The 16,696-nt window shown below is 40.0% G+C and overlaps 1 protein-coding gene across 2 annotated transcripts in view; it reads left to right on the forward strand.

Annotated features, from left to right (window-relative positions):
* Nucleotides 1-16,279, forward strand: part of LOC134346335 (exocyst complex component 3-like) — a 69,136-nt gene extending 52,857 nt beyond the window's left edge. For both annotated transcript variants that reach the window (XM_063047692.1, XM_063047687.1), the window contains exons 10-14: nt 1,034-1,157; nt 1,232-1,354; nt 1,454-1,606; nt 11,886-12,004; nt 13,926-16,279. In XM_063047692.1, coding sequence (XP_062903762.1) covers nt 1,034-1,157; nt 1,232-1,354; nt 1,454-1,606; nt 11,886-12,004; nt 13,926-14,112 — 706 coding nt within the window. In that variant the 3' untranslated portion in view covers nt 14,113-16,279. The remainder of the gene's footprint in view (nt 1-1,033; nt 1,158-1,231; nt 1,355-1,453; nt 1,607-11,885; nt 12,005-13,925) is intronic.
* Nucleotides 16,280-16,696: the final 417 nt, after the last annotated feature.

Here is a 16,696-nt window from a genome sequence, read left to right on the forward strand (position 1 = left end):
AATACCTGCCAGAATCTCTTTTATTGACTTTGCTCCCATAGAATAGACTTTGTTTCCCCTTTCTTTTAACAACTGCTTTTGTACCACACACCCCAACCCCCACTGATTTGAATAGTAACTTCCACAATCTTATTTTTATATAGAAGTCCTGTATTTAGTTTTAACTCTACCATGTGTACTATAAGAACCATAAAATGTTGTAAAGTTCACAGTGAGTACAAACTGGTTAAAGGCAAATTCAACTTGTATTTATACTTCTCCATTTTAAAAAATCCCAGCAACTTGAAATTACAATCAATTCCATAAGCCAGCCCTTTATAAATTTAAATACTTCTATCAAAGCATCACCTATATCTTTTAGAATTAATTTTAAAGTTCTCTTATTTGTTTTTACAGCTCTTGATAGTCTAGAACTGGAGTACATCACAGAATAGTTTTCTTTTTGTAATTCTGCTTGAGCTCTCGTGTGTTCTTCCGCTGGTCTCTTAAATTTAAACAATCTCCCTGAAAAGATCATTGGCAGGTCATCTTTTTTTGACCCAATGCTCCTAAACTGTGGAATTCAATGCCTGAAACTATAAGGGACGCAGTCTCAATTGATACTGTTGAAGAGCAGATTTAAAAACTATTTATTTAACTTTGCTTTTAACCAACATCGTCTTGTCATTTATTTTCAGGTTTATTTTAATTTTTTAATTTTATTTTCATGTTTGCATTTTATTCCGTTGTAAAGCACTTCCAATTACATCATCTATATGAAAAGCACTCAATAAATAAAGTTATTGTTATAAAATATTACCTGATTGCAAAATAAAACAAACTATAATGGATTCTGAAAATGCTGTCAAAAATCGGCCAAGGAATATCTTCCCCACTGCAGTATAGTCCCAACATGATATGTACACAAGATGGGATTCCTAAACCTAGGTCCATAACAACTAAAGCTCCATGTCTACTAACTACCCTTTCATTGATGGCTATTATTTGATGCACACAATATTATTACCTATATCTTCTTTCCTATCCAACACAGGGAATTCATTAAGAACCTTAAAGAAGATAATTCTGCATCTCTCAATGAGGTAGAAAAGGCATTAAATGAAGCACGACATGAACTCAACAAAATTCTTTCAGATGATCTCCTTTCTAAAGTTTTGGTAGGTTGTCAATAGTTCTCTCAAATGTTTAAATATCAATGACTTGGTATTATACCGTTAACTGTATTTTCTAGTGTTGTTTTAAGAAGATCATGAAAAATAAGCAGTTGTCCAGCAGTGAAGATTTTGATCAGTTAATGGGCATGACTGAAAAATATTGTTACGAGTTAAAGAAAATGAAAGAGGCTAATTACCAGGTAAATCGCTTATTGCTCTTAAATAAAAAGCTTCAGTTATTTTTTTAAAGAGGTGCTTCTTATAAATAACCAAAAGTTGCATATCTATTTAAATAAAAGGTGGTGATTTCTGATCTTCACTATCAGTTTGTTAGAGAGTACATTACTGCATTCATGAAAAAGAAAATCAGCAAAAAAACATCTTCAAAGCATATCACAGCAGCTAAGATAAGAGAAGAGTTGGGAGCAATAAATAAAATGTATGAAGAATTTGTAAGTATATACCATTTTTTTTGTTTCTTCCTGTGTTTTTTGCAAATATTTTGTGTATACAAATTGATGCATTCCAGTACTAATTTCCTCTCTGAGCCAAAGCAAACACCACATAGAATTGTGTAAATATTCAGAATTAATTATGTAGCCTATATCTAGTCAGCAACTATATCTAGGTAGCAACTGTTCCTTTTAATCTTCAGCATTATTAGATGATTTTTGCATTCCCTTTTAATCCCTGATATAAAATTTAGCTAAATCTGGTGAAATTTGCAAATATTTATTTTAGGTATTACCCTAAAATAAAAATTAGCTTCCAAAAAGTTCCTGCAAATATGCACACTTCCGAGGGTGTTCACCTGAAATATCAAAAGACCATGTCAGCAACTAAGGGGAAAAAACTCATTGTTATGGACTGCTTTTCTTTACTGGTATATAAAAAAATTAAAATAAATTGGGAAGGTGTTGGGAAAAATGTAGAGGAACCTGCTGATAGATCAACAGAAATCCTATCACCTCAAAAATCCTTCTTGGGTTTAGAAGGTCCAGTTTCAAAGCGTTTGATATTTATTTTGCTTACATAATAAAGAATAATGTGGGACATAGAGATAGAAGTTATTCTTTTTAAATATTTTTATTGAATTAGTACACAAAAGGTAAAACATATAGCAACCAATACATTGTTAAGATATAAATATACAAGTAATATTAATACAAAAAAACAATGCAAACAATGTAAGTTAGTTATAAAATAACAAGGTAATATAGTTGTATACTAATTTTCCATATATATCGATAAATGAGAAATAAAACAGGAAAAAAAACCCAAAAAAAATACCTACCATGCAACTAACCTACAAAGCAAAGCAATGGAAGCAACACACATCAAAGTTGCTGGTGGACGCAGCAGGCCAGGCAGCATCTCTAGGAAGAGGTACAGTCGACGTTTCAGGCCGAGACCCTTCGTCAGGAGTAACTGAAGGAAGGGCTAGTAAGAGATTTGAAAGTGGGAGGGGGAGGGGGAGATCCAAAATGATAGGAGAAGACAGGAGGGGGAGGGATGGAGCCAAAAGCTGGACAGGTGATAGGCAAAAGGTGATATGAGAGGATCATAGGACAGCAGGCCCAGGGAGAATGACGGGGGGGAACCCAGAGGATGGGCAAGGGGTATAGTCAGAGGGACAGAGGGAGAAAAAGGAGAGTGAGAGAAAGAATGTATGTATAAAAATAAATAATGGATGGGGTACGAGGGGGAGGTGGGGCATTAGCGGAAGTTAGAGAAGTCAATGTTCATGCCATCGGGTTGGAGGCTACCCAGACAGAATATAAGGTGTTGTTCCTCCAACCTGAGTGTGGCTTCATCTTTACAGTAGAGGAGGCTGTGGATAGACATGTCAGAATGGGATGTAGAATTAAAATGTGTGGCCACTGGGAGATCCTGCTTTCTCTGGCGGACAGAGCGTAGGTGTTCAGCAAAGCGGTCTCCCGGTCTGCGTAGGGTCTCGCCAATATATAGAAGGCCACATCGGGAGCACCGGACGCAGTATATCACCCCAGCCAACTCACAGGTGAAGTGTCGCCTCACCTGGAAGGACTGTCTGGGGCCCTGAATGGTGGTAATGGAGGAAGTGTAAGGGCATGTGTAGCACTTGTTCCGCTTACAAGGATAAGTGCCAGGAGGAAGATCAGGTAGAAACAGGAAGTGCGAGGTGTGGGGACTATAAGGTTGGTATCAGTGGATGGGAGATCCCCTGAGCGGATAAAGTCGTGACCCCACTAAGGAGCAGCAGGCCATTGTCTCCCACACCATCACCGACTTTATCCGCTCAGAGGATCTCCCATCCACTGCTACCAACCTTATAGTTCCCACACCTCGCACTTCCCGTTTCTACCTCCTACCCAAGATCCACAAACCTGCCTGTCCTGGCAGACCTATTGTCTCAACTTGCTCCTGCCCCACCGAACTTGTTTCTGCATACCTTGACACGGTTTTATCCCCCCTTATTCAATCCCTTCCTACCTATGTTCGTGACACTTCTCACGCTCTTAAACCTTTCAATGATTTTAAGTTCCCTGGCCCCCACCGCTTTATTTTCACCATGGATGTCCAGTCCCTATATACTTCCATCCCCCATCAGGAAGGTCTCAAAGCTCTCCGCTTCTTTTTGGATTCCAGACCTAATCAGTTCCCCCCTACCACCACTCTGCTCCGTCTAGCGGAATTAAATTAGTCCTTACTCTTAATAATTTCCCCTTTGGCTCCTCCCACTTCGTCCAAACTAAAGGTGTAGCTATGGGCACCCGTATGGGTCCTAGCTATGCCTGCCGTTTTGTTGGGTTTGTGGAACAATCTATGTTCCGTGCCTATTCTGGTATCTGTCCCCCACTTTTCCTTCGCTGTATCGACGACTGCATTGGTGCTGCTTCCTGCACACATGCTGAGCTCGTTGACTTTATTAACTTTGCTTCCAACTTTCACCCTGCCCTCAAGTTTACCTGGTCCATTTCCGACACCTCCCTCCCCTTGCTAGATCTTTCTGTCTCCATCTCTGGAGACAGCTTATCCACTGATGTCTACTATAAGCCTACTGACTCTCACAGCTATCTGGACTATTCCTCTTCTCACCCTGTCTCTTGCAAAAATGCCATCCTCTTCTCGCAATTCCTCCGTCTCCGCCGCATCTGCTCTCAGGATGAGGCTTTTCATTCCAGGACGAGGGAGATGTCCTTTTTTAAGGAAAGGGGCTTCCCTTCCTCCACCATCAACTCTGCTCTCAAATGCATCTCCTCCATTTCACGCACATCTGCTCTCACTCCATCATCCCGCCACCCCATTAGGAATAGGGTTCCCCTGGTCCTCAACTACCACCCCACCAGCCACCGGGTCCAACATATTATTCTCCGTAACTTCCGCCACCTCCAACGGCATCCCACCACTAAGCACATCTTTCCCTCCCCCCATCTCTGCTTTCCACAAGGATCGCTCCCTACGCGACTCGCTTGTCCATTCGTCCCCCCCATCCCTCCCCACTGATCTCCCTCCTGGCACTTATCCTTGTAGGTGGAACAAGTGCTACACTTGCCCTTACACTTCCTCCCTTACCACCATTCAGGTCCCCAGACAGTCCTTCCAGGTGAGGCGACACTTCACCTATGAGTCGGCTAGGGTGATATACTGTGTCCGGTGCTCCCGATGTGGCCTTCTATATATTGGCGAGACCCGACGCAGACAGGGAGACCGCTTTGCTAAACACCTACGCTCTGTCCACCAGAGAAAGCAGGATCTCCCAGTGGCCACACATTTTAATTCCACATCCCATTCCCATTCTGACATGTCTATCCACGGCCTCCTCTACTGTAAAGATGAAGTCACACTCAGGTTGGAGGAACAACACCTTATATTCCATCTGGGTAGCCTCCAACCTGATGGCATGAACATTGACTTCTCTAACTTCCGCTAATGCCCCACCTCCCCCTCGTACCCCATCTGTTATTTATTTTTATACACACATTCTTTCTCTCACTCTCCTTTTTCTCTCTCTGTCCCTCTGACTATACCCCTTGCCCATCCTCTGCGTCCCCCCCCCCACCTCCTTGTCTTTCTTCCCGGACCTCCTGTCCCATGATCCTCTCATATCCCTTTTGCCTATCACCTGTCCAGCTCTTGGCTCCATCCCTCCCCCTCCTGTCTTCTCCTATCATTTTGGATCTCCCCCTCCCCCTCCCACTTTCAAATCTCTTACTAACTCTTCCTTCAGTTAGTCCTGACAAAGGGTCTCGGCCTGAAACGTCGACTGCACCTCTTCCTAGAGATGCTGCCTGGCCTGCTGCGTTCACCAGCAACTTTGATGTGTGTTGCTTGAATTTCTAGCATCTGCAGAATTCCTGTTGTAAGCAAAGCAATGGGCTAACTAGGTAAATAGTAGACTTGAACAAATTAAACAATCACGTCCTCAAACCCGACCTCCACTAATAGCAGATAAAATTCACGAAGGGAGTGTATGTATGATCAGAGAGAAAAAAAAGTTACATTAAATGAAAATATTGAATAAAAGATCTCCAGTTCTGTTCAAATTTAACTGAAGTATCATAAAGATTACTTCTGATTTTTTTCCAAATTTAGACATAGTATCATTTGAGAGAACCAAAAAAATGTAGTTGGGGCATTAACCTCCTTCCAATGTTGTAGAATACATCTTTTCGCCATTACAGTGAGAAATGCAATCTTTCTACTCGCTGAGGGGGATAAATTTCTAGAAGTTTTAGGTAATCCAAAGATAGCAGTAATAGGATGGGGAGAAATATCACTATTCAAAACCTTTGAGATAATATTAAAAATGTCTTTCCAAAAAGTTTCCAGATTAGGACAAGACCAAAGCATGTGGATCAAGGAAGCTATCTCCCCATCATATCTATCACAAAGAGGGTTAATATGAGAGTAAAACGAGCTAATTTATCTTTAGACATGTGTGCTCTATGGACAACTTTAAATTGAATTAAGGAGTGTTTGGAACAGATAGAGGAAGTATTAACTAGTTGTAAAATATTAGCCCAGCCATCCGCCAGGATAGAAAGGCCCAATTCCTTTTCCCAGTCAGTCCTAGTCTTATCGAATGGAGCTTTCCTAAGTTTCATGATAGTATTATAAATAATAGCCGTTACACCTATCTGACATGGGTTGAGGTTAATGATAGCATCTAAAATATTTGTAGGGGGTAACGTCGGAAAGGAAGAAAATATGGTATTTAGGAAATTTCTAACTTGCAAATATCTAAAAAAATGTGTGCTTGGTAAATTTATTTGTTAGATAACTGTTCAAAAGACATAAGGGAGCCATCTGATAGTAAGTCCAAAAACTGTGATATACCATTAGTCTTCCAAATTTGAAAGGCACGGTCCATAGAGGAGGGGAGAAACAATATATTGACAATAATAGGAATTGCTAGCACAAATTGATTAAGATTGAAAAATTTTCGGAATTGAAACCAGATGCGTAAGGTATGTTTAACTATCGGGTTGCAAACCTGCCATATAACGTTTCAAATCGGAAGGAAGAGAAGATCCTAATATAGAGCCAAGCGCATAGCATTGAACAGAATGTAATTCCAATACTACCCATTTAGGAATGGATAGTATATCTTGGTCAAGTAACCAAAATTTCATGTGTCGAATACTAATTGCCCAATAATAAAATCTAAAGTTAGATAATGCCAAGCCTCCATCTCTGTTAGCTTTCTGTAGATGTATTCTACCCAATCTCGGGTTTTTATTTTGCCAAATAAATTAAGAGAGTTTGGAGTCTACTTTATCAAAAAAGGATTTTGGAACAAAAATCGGTAATGTCTGAAATATATATAAAAATTTTGGTAGAATAAACATCTTAACAGCATTAATACGACCAGTCAAAGTTAAATAAAGTGGAGACCATTTAAAGGAAAGTTGTGTAATGTGGTCAATTAAGGGTAAGTAATTAGTCTTAAATAAATCCTTATGTTTACAGGTAATTTTAATCCCAAGATATGAAAAATGATTATTAACCAATCAAAACGGCAGGTTCTGATACAAAGATAGAAGTTATTCAAGGGGCATTTCAAAATGCTTTTTTCTAGCCAGTCCAGTTGACTTCTTGCATGGAGGATGGAGCAAACCATCAGTATGTCACTAAGAGTTATGATTAGTAGACTTAACAGCTAGAAAATGGACTATTGATATAGAGACAACACACACAAAATGCTAGAGGAACTCAGCAGGCCAGGCAGCATCTATTGAAAGGAATAACAGTGAGTCCTGCTGATGGGTCTTGGCCATAAACATCAACTGTTTATTCCTTTCCACGGATGCTGTCTGGCCTGCTGAGCTCCTCCAGCATTTTGTGTGTGTTGCCTTGGATTTCCAGCATCTGCAGATTTTCTCGTGTATTGATATAGTGGCATAGTCTTAACTCACACTGGCACTTTGGGATTCGAAGTTCATGTACTGAACTGTGTAGCTACTTATGGTAACCATGAAATTAATGGGTTGTTAAAGAAACCAACGTACATCCCTAATGACCTTATTGAAGGAAATCTGCCATTTGAACCTAATATGGCCTATGTATGATTCCAGATTCACCTATGTGTTTGTTTCTTAATTGGCTTCTTAGTTAAGGAGAACATGGTTAATCATCAAATGCCTGATACCCCACTGGTGTTTAGAGTAGCAATGAAGGTCTTCCGTCTATGTCTGTCCTTAGCCGTCATCTCTGTTGTGCTCCAGGTGTAATTAAGGGTCCTCATTTCTGCCTTTGTGACACAGTGTCAAGTTGTCCTTGGCCCTTCATGGGTCAAATGAAGTTCTGTCTTGATGATGGAGTTGGTCTGTCTTCTCATCACATGCCCAATCCATCTCCAATGTTTCCTCATGAAGATTGTGGCTATGTCCTCTTAATGACACTGAAGAAGTAGGGTGTCGTTGGAGATCTTTCTTGGCCAAAAATACAGAGGATCTTCCAGAGGTTCATGGTGTGGAATGACGACAGCTTAGCGAGGTCACTCTCTATCATGCACCAGCATTCTGACCTGTATAAAAATGTGGACGAAACACAGCTCTGGTTCAGCTTCAACTTGGTGTGGATGCTGTACCTGGTTGACCTCCTTATGGTGATCTGAAGATGTTTTAGTTTTGCTAAGTCTGCACTGAATATCATCCTTGGTCCCACCATCCTGCCGAATGATGCTGCCCAGGTAGGTGAATCTGCTGGTGCTGGGTAAGTTGACGCCATATGCCTTGATGTGAGGAGGAGACCCTATATTGAGGGTCATGTTCTCTGTTTCTCTCTAGCTGACTCTGAATCCAACCTGTCCGCCAAAGGTGCACAGGTGCTGAGTTTTCTCTTGCATGTGCTGGTGTGTATGTGACAGTAATGTGTGGTTATCCACAAAGTCACGGTCTTCTGAACTAGAGAATAGAGTCTGTCTAATGACTCTCTCTGCTTTTCTTTTGTTGTTTGCCTCGTAACCCAATCAATCACCAGGTTAAGTAATATTGCCGACATGACACTGCCTGGGCTGATCCTGTCTTGAGTTCAACTCTCAAATTGCAGTCCCCAACTGTGCAAGTGAAGTTAGTAAAGAAACTCTGGATAAGCTGGACAATTTTGGAAGGGATCCCATATGATCGAAGAATTCACCAGAGCTCTCCCTGTGGATACTAACAAAAGCCTTTTCAAAGTCCACAAAATGTACATACAGTTGTCTCTGCCACTCTGTTTACCGTCTTGTGATGCTATGTGATGTTTTGTGATGTTACGTGCATGAATATCTGGTCAACACAGCCTCTGTTCCTCAAGCACATATCGACAGCATCTATAATCCATTGAATAATGTCTTTGGCTTGAATCCTGCTGGGCACTGACAGAAGTGTGAAGCCACACCAGTTGTTGCAATCACTTAGCGCTCCTTTCATGGCGATCTTAACAATAACTCCCTTTGTCCGGTTCTTGGCTACTTGTCCCCGTTCCCAGATTATAGGAAACAGTGGTTGCAGGATGGCTGCTGCAACTTCTGGTTCAGCTGTGAGCAGTTCAGTGTTCAAGTTGTCATGTCCTGAAGATCGGCTGTTCTGTAATGAATTAATCGCAGCAACAATCTCCTTTCTTGGGTGGATCTGTGTTGATGTTGAGGTCCTCTGCTGCCTCTTGTAAGTCAGGTTCTTCATCTGGTGGTGGTCTATTCAGTAATTCTCTGAAATATTCTGTCCATCATGCTTCTTGATCTTTCTCAGTTGTCAAAAGCAAACTGTTCTTATCTCTCACGGGACCACTGGATCTGGCCTGGAACTTTCCATATAACAATTTTGAAATCTGGTATATGTTTACCTGATTACCTCAAGTGGCTGCTGCTTCAGCCTCCTCTGCAAAGTCTTTCTTGTAGACTCTCTTGTCCTTTCCTACAAATCTCTTCATTTTCTTGTTAGCTTCAGTGTATGCTAGTTGAAGTTTCTCCTTAATTCGGGTTGACTCTGCATCTAACAACTTCTTCTTAAATTTTTGTCTTTCTTCTAAGTCTGTACATGTTTCCTGCTGTATCCATTCTTTGTTCTTCTTTCCTGCTCTGTACCTAGACAAGCCTTGCTGCTCTCCTTAAAGAGTGAGGTAGTCTGTTTCCATATTGTATTGATCCTGTCTGTTGCCACGTCCTTGTCAAGGTCTTGCAAGGCCTGGAGTCTGTTCTTGTGCTGAATGGTGAAAGCAGATTTCACACTGGTGTCCTTGAGCTTCTCAACATCTTGTTTGGTCAGGGCATGGAGGGATACGAGGAGAAGGCAGGAGACTGGGACTGAGAGGAAAATTGCATCAGCCACGATGAAATGGCGGAGCAGAATCGATGGGCCAAATGACATAATTTTGCTCCAATATATTATGGTCTTATAAAACGTCTTTGTACATGTTCTCTGGCCCCAGTGCTTCTCAGCTTGAGTTTCATCACTGCTCCAACAGGGTGATGATCACTTCCTCTATCTGCTCCTCTCTTCACCTTTACATCCTGAAAGATCGTCTCCATGTAATGTTGATCATTAAATGGTCACATCCATTCGAAGAGCACCATGTCAGTTTGTGGATTTCATGGCGTGGAAAGAGGGTCCCTCCTATGACCAGATTGTTCATGGCACAGAATTCCACCAGTCATTAACCACTGTTATTCATCGTTCCACATCCATGAGTGCCCATGGCCCCAGTGGAGTGTGAGTTGTTATTTCCCACTTTGGTGTTTAGATCTCCCGTGATGATGATTACGTCTCTACCTCTGATTACAGCTGTTTGTAGAAAACATCTGTTTCTTCAATGTCACCGTTGTTAGACATTGCACTGGATCACAGTCATGTTCACTTGCTTCCCTTCCAGCCTGACTCTCATCAGCCCACTCACTGTTGATTGGTTTCCACTCCCCCAAGCACTTCTTATTGCCTTTCTTCATAACAACAGCTACACCATCATGATGCTGACCATCAGCCCTTCCTGAGTATAAAGCTGTTTCACCAGTTGCTGCCTTTAGTCTGCCAGACCCTGTCCATCTGCTTTCCCTGACACCCTGTATACGTAGGTTGTGACAACACATCTCTGCAGATATTTGTGCTAGCTTGCCAGTGTTGTACGTAGTTCGTAGATTCCAAAACCCAATGTTGGTCTTGGTCTTGGCAGTGTTCAGGGCTTCCTTCATCATGCCAGTAGCTCCCTCTCATTTTTCACTACTATCAGTCATACAAATCCCAGTGGAGACTCGGGAATACTGTCGCACACAGATGTGGAAGGAATCTTCATTGCTGTTTCCATAACAATTTTTTTGACCAGTCAGGGTTGTTAGCTCTGAGCTGAACCCCCGAACCTGGAGGACTAGTGGATCACTCTTCGTCTGGCCTCTACCCTTTGACCTGTTTGGCATGGGTGACCCTACCAAGACTCAAAGCACAAGGCCCTGACTCCAGCCAACATAACTCTCAGGGTTATTCAGGCACAGAAGCCTCCAAACTCTCCAACAAGGTTGTGGTCCTCTTGGGGGAGCAGAACATGGGGGTGGACAATATGTGCTACTTGGCAATCCCAGTTATGTCCGTATCCTATGGTAGTATGTAATAAGTCTAAGGAAAAGTTCTACTCATTTTACAGTATTGAAGAGTTTTTGTAATTAATAGGAACTGAAAAATGTGACCATGATCTGAATGTAAAAGAGCATGTTTTGAAATCTTTTTTCAATTGAATTTTTTTTCAATTGAATTGACTTTATTTCTTACATCCTTCACATACAAGAGGAGTTAAAATCTTTATGTTACATCTCTGTCTGAATGTGCAATGTGCAAATGATTGCATAGTTTTATAAAGCATTGTAATCAATATGCAGTCACTGGTAAAAATCCAATCAGAAACAAGAGAAGATCTGCAGTTGCTGGAAATCCAAGCAACACACACAAAATGCTGGAGGAACTCGGCAGGCCAAGCAGCTTGTATGGAAAAGAGTACAGTCGACGCTTTGGCCAGAAACATTAACTGCTTACTCTTTTCCACAGATGCTGCCTGGCCTGCTGAGTTCCTCCAGCAAGTTGTATGAGTCACTGGTAAAATTTACTTCTAAAATACAGTTGGTCATCATGTTCATTCAGAAGTGTATAAGTTACTGCATTCATTATGATTATTAGTCAGAACAGTGGCTGAGCAACAGAGAACCATAAAAACTTGTCTTCATGTGTTAGCATAAGTAATTTATTTTAATTACTAAATCTATTAACTGTGTCTTTTATTTCCCAGGGTAGCACTGCGTTGTGGCTTTTTCCAATAACTCAACATTTGTTCGATTTTATTAATGAAAATGAAAATGAACTTGAATCAAAACTCAGAGCGTTATTCGAGGACTGTCCAGAGATTGGGTAAATTGCATTCAAGTGCTCTAGTTTAAGAGTTTTTCATATTGAGGTTATGGAGCTAGAAATTACATTGCACCTGAAGAGGTACGGTAAGCCAGTGCTGAGTTTGAGAGTGGGGGAGGACTATGCCAACTGAGTGCACCAGTCTTTAGCAGTGACACTCTCATATGCCTGAGGCCCGGCGCACAATGACGTTGCTCGCCCTTGTAGACCATGACAAGGAAATCACAGCAAGCCAAACAGTGGTGAGGAAATGGAATGAGAGGCCTGGACAAGAAGAAGGGGAAGGTGGAGGGGCAGGTCCACAGAGGGATAGCAGAATATGGAGGGTCACATAGGGGTTTGGGCTGAGTTAGTGGTTTTTACTTGAAGAGGAAAGATGGTGCAAGCAGAGCATCAGAGCGCTGAAGAATGGGCTGGCTGAAAAGGTTAATAGAGGGTCTCAGCCCAAAATTTCAACTGTACTCTTTCCCATAGATGCTGCCTAGCCTGCTGAATTCCTGCAGCATTTTGTGTGTTGCTTGGATTTCCAGCATCTGCAGATTTTCTCTTGTTTGAGGTCAATGGAGGGGTTGGGATGATGTTATGTAATAACCACTAAGGAGATCTCTTAAAGGAGAAGTGGATGTGACCAGATTGGACCCCTTTAAGTAACTTGGAAATGGACCACTCGGTCTCCAGTTAAAGCCTATATCAGTGTGTGAGATCTGTATTGCTTCCAAGTTTTGTGTATGCAGAATGCCTTTGTGCTCTGTCTGTGATCTGATTTCACTGCATGTGCTTGGGTGCTTTTGGCTTTTAGTGATCAGGCTTTTGGTAAAATTCCACCAAATAATGTAGAAAACACTGCAGTTTCAAAAACGCAAGGACCTGAGAATTGGAAATGTGAAATGGACTTGGACTTTGGCCTTGTAATTAATTTGCCTTTGCTTAAATTGTTTATTAGTAAATTGCAATCATGGATCCAAAATTGCATGTGAAGAAATAATATTTCAAGTATGTGTTTCACAAGATGCTTTATACATTCTCTGCTTAATAATGCAGGATATTATTTAATGTTTATTTACTTTGGCCAAGTTTTAGCTTCTCTAATCTTAGCAATGTATTTTTTTATTTTTTTATTTTTTTTATATATAATTTTTATTAAATTTTCAAAAAGAATACATGAAAAGATAAAATCTACCCCCCCTCCCCTTAACCCTCCCCCCCCCCATATATAGTCCTACCTAAAAGATATTGGAAGGTTTCCACATGCTCCATGGGATTCAAAATAAATTTGGTATAATTATTCGTTACTTTCCCCAAGTAACCAAATTCTTTGTCGGAGCACTTAAATATGACATCCTATCTTTTGTAAATAAGGGTGCCAAATATTCAAGAATGTTACATAATTATCTCTTAAATTATAAGTAATTTTTTCAAGTGGAATAGAACTAGCCATTTCATTATTCCAACGATCCATACTTAAATACGAATCAGATTTCCAAGTAACTGCTATAGTCTTCTTAGCTACTGCCAATGCAATTTTTATAAATTCTTTCTGATATTTATTCAATTTAAGTTTCGGTTTTATCCCTTCAATATCACCTAATAGAAAGCAATGTATTTTAAATCTGTTGGTGAACTTGTGTATTTTGGCTGAAGTTCTGAGCCCGAGCCCTGCAATTCTGGTGATGTTTCCATTTCTAAGCTTCCGTTTTGACTTTTTCTCCTCTTGAGAACTAATTGCAATTTTCTGCAGCAACGTCGTTCTTTCCTCCTGAAGTTTAGGCTGCGCCAAATTCCTACCTCAACTATTCGCTAACTATTGTTGTGGCTATCTGCTTTCACCGTGCCTGTCTTGAATCCTCTTAAATACTTGCAGTTCACATCTCAGCGAATGTATATCTTAAATAAATTCTCATTATTAATGCTTATTTTGCAGCGAAGAACATATTTCAGCCCTCCTCCATTTACGTGGAATTTCAAAAGGACAAAAGAAAAACAATTTAATGAAATATTTCAACCAACTGAAGAAGAATTCAAAAGATCCAATAGAAACTACACACCCATTACTTTTTGAAAAAATAACCACTGGATCAGGGACCTGGTTGCCATCTAGTCCATTTTAAAGTCAAAGTGATAATCCACAAACAGAATACTTTTGCAGAATAGTAGTACAAGAAGGATAACTTCATTGTCTGATGCCTATTGATCAGACAATTTACATTGATCAGTTACTTTTAACATAAATCAGAATTGCCTTTGTGAAATTTAATGATTGTATTGAGACTATTTATAAAACCAAATTACTGCATGTCATTATAGGGATTAAGTACTTGACAATGAGATCCCTATTAATATTGAATAATAACTTCTGTTTGTGAGGGGAGACTCTACAAAGCACCCTTGTGAAATGTAGATTCTTTACTGTGTCTGCAGACAAAAGTAAACTTATACCCATGCATAACCTGTTCATAACGGGGTCCCTAGGATCATGAAACATCTGCCAAATTCGGTTGCTTCAGGTCTTTAGTCAGCTGCTTTTGAAGTGAAATAACCACAAATCTCCAGTTTAAATCAAACAAATAAAACACTAGAAATGAGGCAATAGTAGTGAGAGAAAAACAAAGTCATGTCAAAACAGGCTAGTGTAATTTCTTTCACCTTCAATAAAATAACACTATCAGATTCGTCTTCACTTCTCCTTCACTTTCAGCATTCTGAAAGGACTGTTCCTCCCCAACTCTGTCTCATCTTCCCATCTTCACATCTCACATCACCTTCCCTCAGAAGTAACACCACCCCTGTTAACTCTTCCCTTCCTATCATCCCAGTCCCCAGGGAGTTCTTCCAGGTGAAGTGCTAATGCACTTGCGATTTAAACATTGGTCCTCATTATGTTATCCCAACTGTATGCCCCTTTTCCAAATTTTCCCAATTCCAAAGAACACTATTGACCTGAAACATTGTCCCTGTTCCTCTCTATACAACTGCTGCCAAATCTACTGAGTAATCTGGCATATTTTGTTTTTATTTGAGATTTTCACTATCTGAAGATTCTTGCTTGTATGCTCCAGAGAAATTAATTCCCTTTCCCTTTTAGAAGAATCTAAAATTGTGGAATATCAAGGTGTTTAACTGAGTGGTGGTTGGCAGCAGATGAGAAACTGGTAGTTCCTTTGCAAACAGAAACCAAGCAAAATGCAGTTGATTGATCGACCATAGGTAATTCATCCTGAGAATAATTTTGCATTTATGATTGGGACACAAACCTGACTACACTGTTCAAACTCAAAAATTATATCATCCAGTAGGAAGAATGAGTGAGTGAACCATCAGCACCTGCATTCTCCTCTCTAAGTTTTACATTACCCATACTCATTGGCTCTGCTCACCTTTGCAAGGACAATTAGGGAAGCCGATAAATGCTGACCTAGTCAGAAATGCTAGTCTTAATAAATTCAGCCAGCATTCCGGATACAAACTTAATTTACATAAGAGCGAACTTTTCCCAATTAACAGAAAGAACAAATATTGGAATTAGAATTTCATAAACCTCACTTTTAAAGTAATAAATCAATTTACTTACCTCGGTATTATAGTAACAAGGAATTTTAAGCGTCTTTTTCGAGAAAATTTCACTAATCTTTTAAATCACACAAAACAGAGTTTGGCACACTGGTCACCCCTGTCCATGTCTCTGGTAGGTCGAATTAATGTTGTTAAAATGTATATCCTTCCTAAATTTTTATACTTATTTTCAATCTATACCAATTTTTATTCCTAAAGCTTTTTTTGATTCTATTATTTTGTCCTATCTATGGAAGAGCAAATGCTCCAGACTTAATAAAGTTCACCTTCAAAAACCTAAAAGGGAAGGTGGTATGGCCTTGCCTAATTTTCACTTATATTACTAGGTAGCCAACATACGTTGTCTACTTTTTGGCCTTTTTTTTATAATCAGTCTGACCGCCCAAAATGGGTGGCAATGGAGTTGAACTCTAATAAGGATTTCTCCATTTCTTGGATCTGCACTTCCTTGTCATTTGCCTAAACTAATTGTTAATCCTCTCTGAGAATATGGGCTCAGTTTAGAAAATATTATGGTCTTCACAGTTTCTCTCTCTCTAGTCCTATTTTTGCAAAACCATCTTTTCCAACCTTCTATGCAAGACTTAGCATTTCATGTCTGGTACAGAAAGGGAATTAGGTGTTTTGAAGATCTTTCCATAGACAATCGCTTTGCAATTTTTAAACAACTGCAAAGCTTAACCTACCTAATACTCATTTTTTTTTTAGATATCTTCAAATTAGACATTTTATTAACCCTTTAATACCAAACTTTCCTGAGATGCCTGAAAAAAACCTTGTGGACTTGTTTCTTTGTACAAATCCATCGGGTAAAGGTTTAATATCTACTATTCGCGATAAGTTAACGACCTTGAGGCGTGCCCCTTTTGATAAAATTAGAACTGCCTGGGAGCATGATTTAAATATTTCTCTGTCCGACAAGGTTTGGGATTCAATTCTTAATTCAGTTAACTCAACCTCTTTATGTGCTGGCCACTGCCTTTTGCAGTTCAAGGTTGTACATAGGCCTCATATGTCCAAAACTAAATTATCGCCGTTCTATCCTGATATTAGTCCCTTTTGTGACAAGTGTAAAGGGGACAAGGCTTCTCTTACCCATATGTATTAGGCTTGTCCTAGTTT

Source organism: Mobula hypostoma, chromosome 1 (assembly GCF_963921235.1).
Source record: "Mobula hypostoma chromosome 1, sMobHyp1.1, whole genome shotgun sequence".
Classification (NCBI taxonomy): Eukaryota; Metazoa; Chordata; class Chondrichthyes; order Myliobatiformes; family Myliobatidae; genus Mobula; species Mobula hypostoma.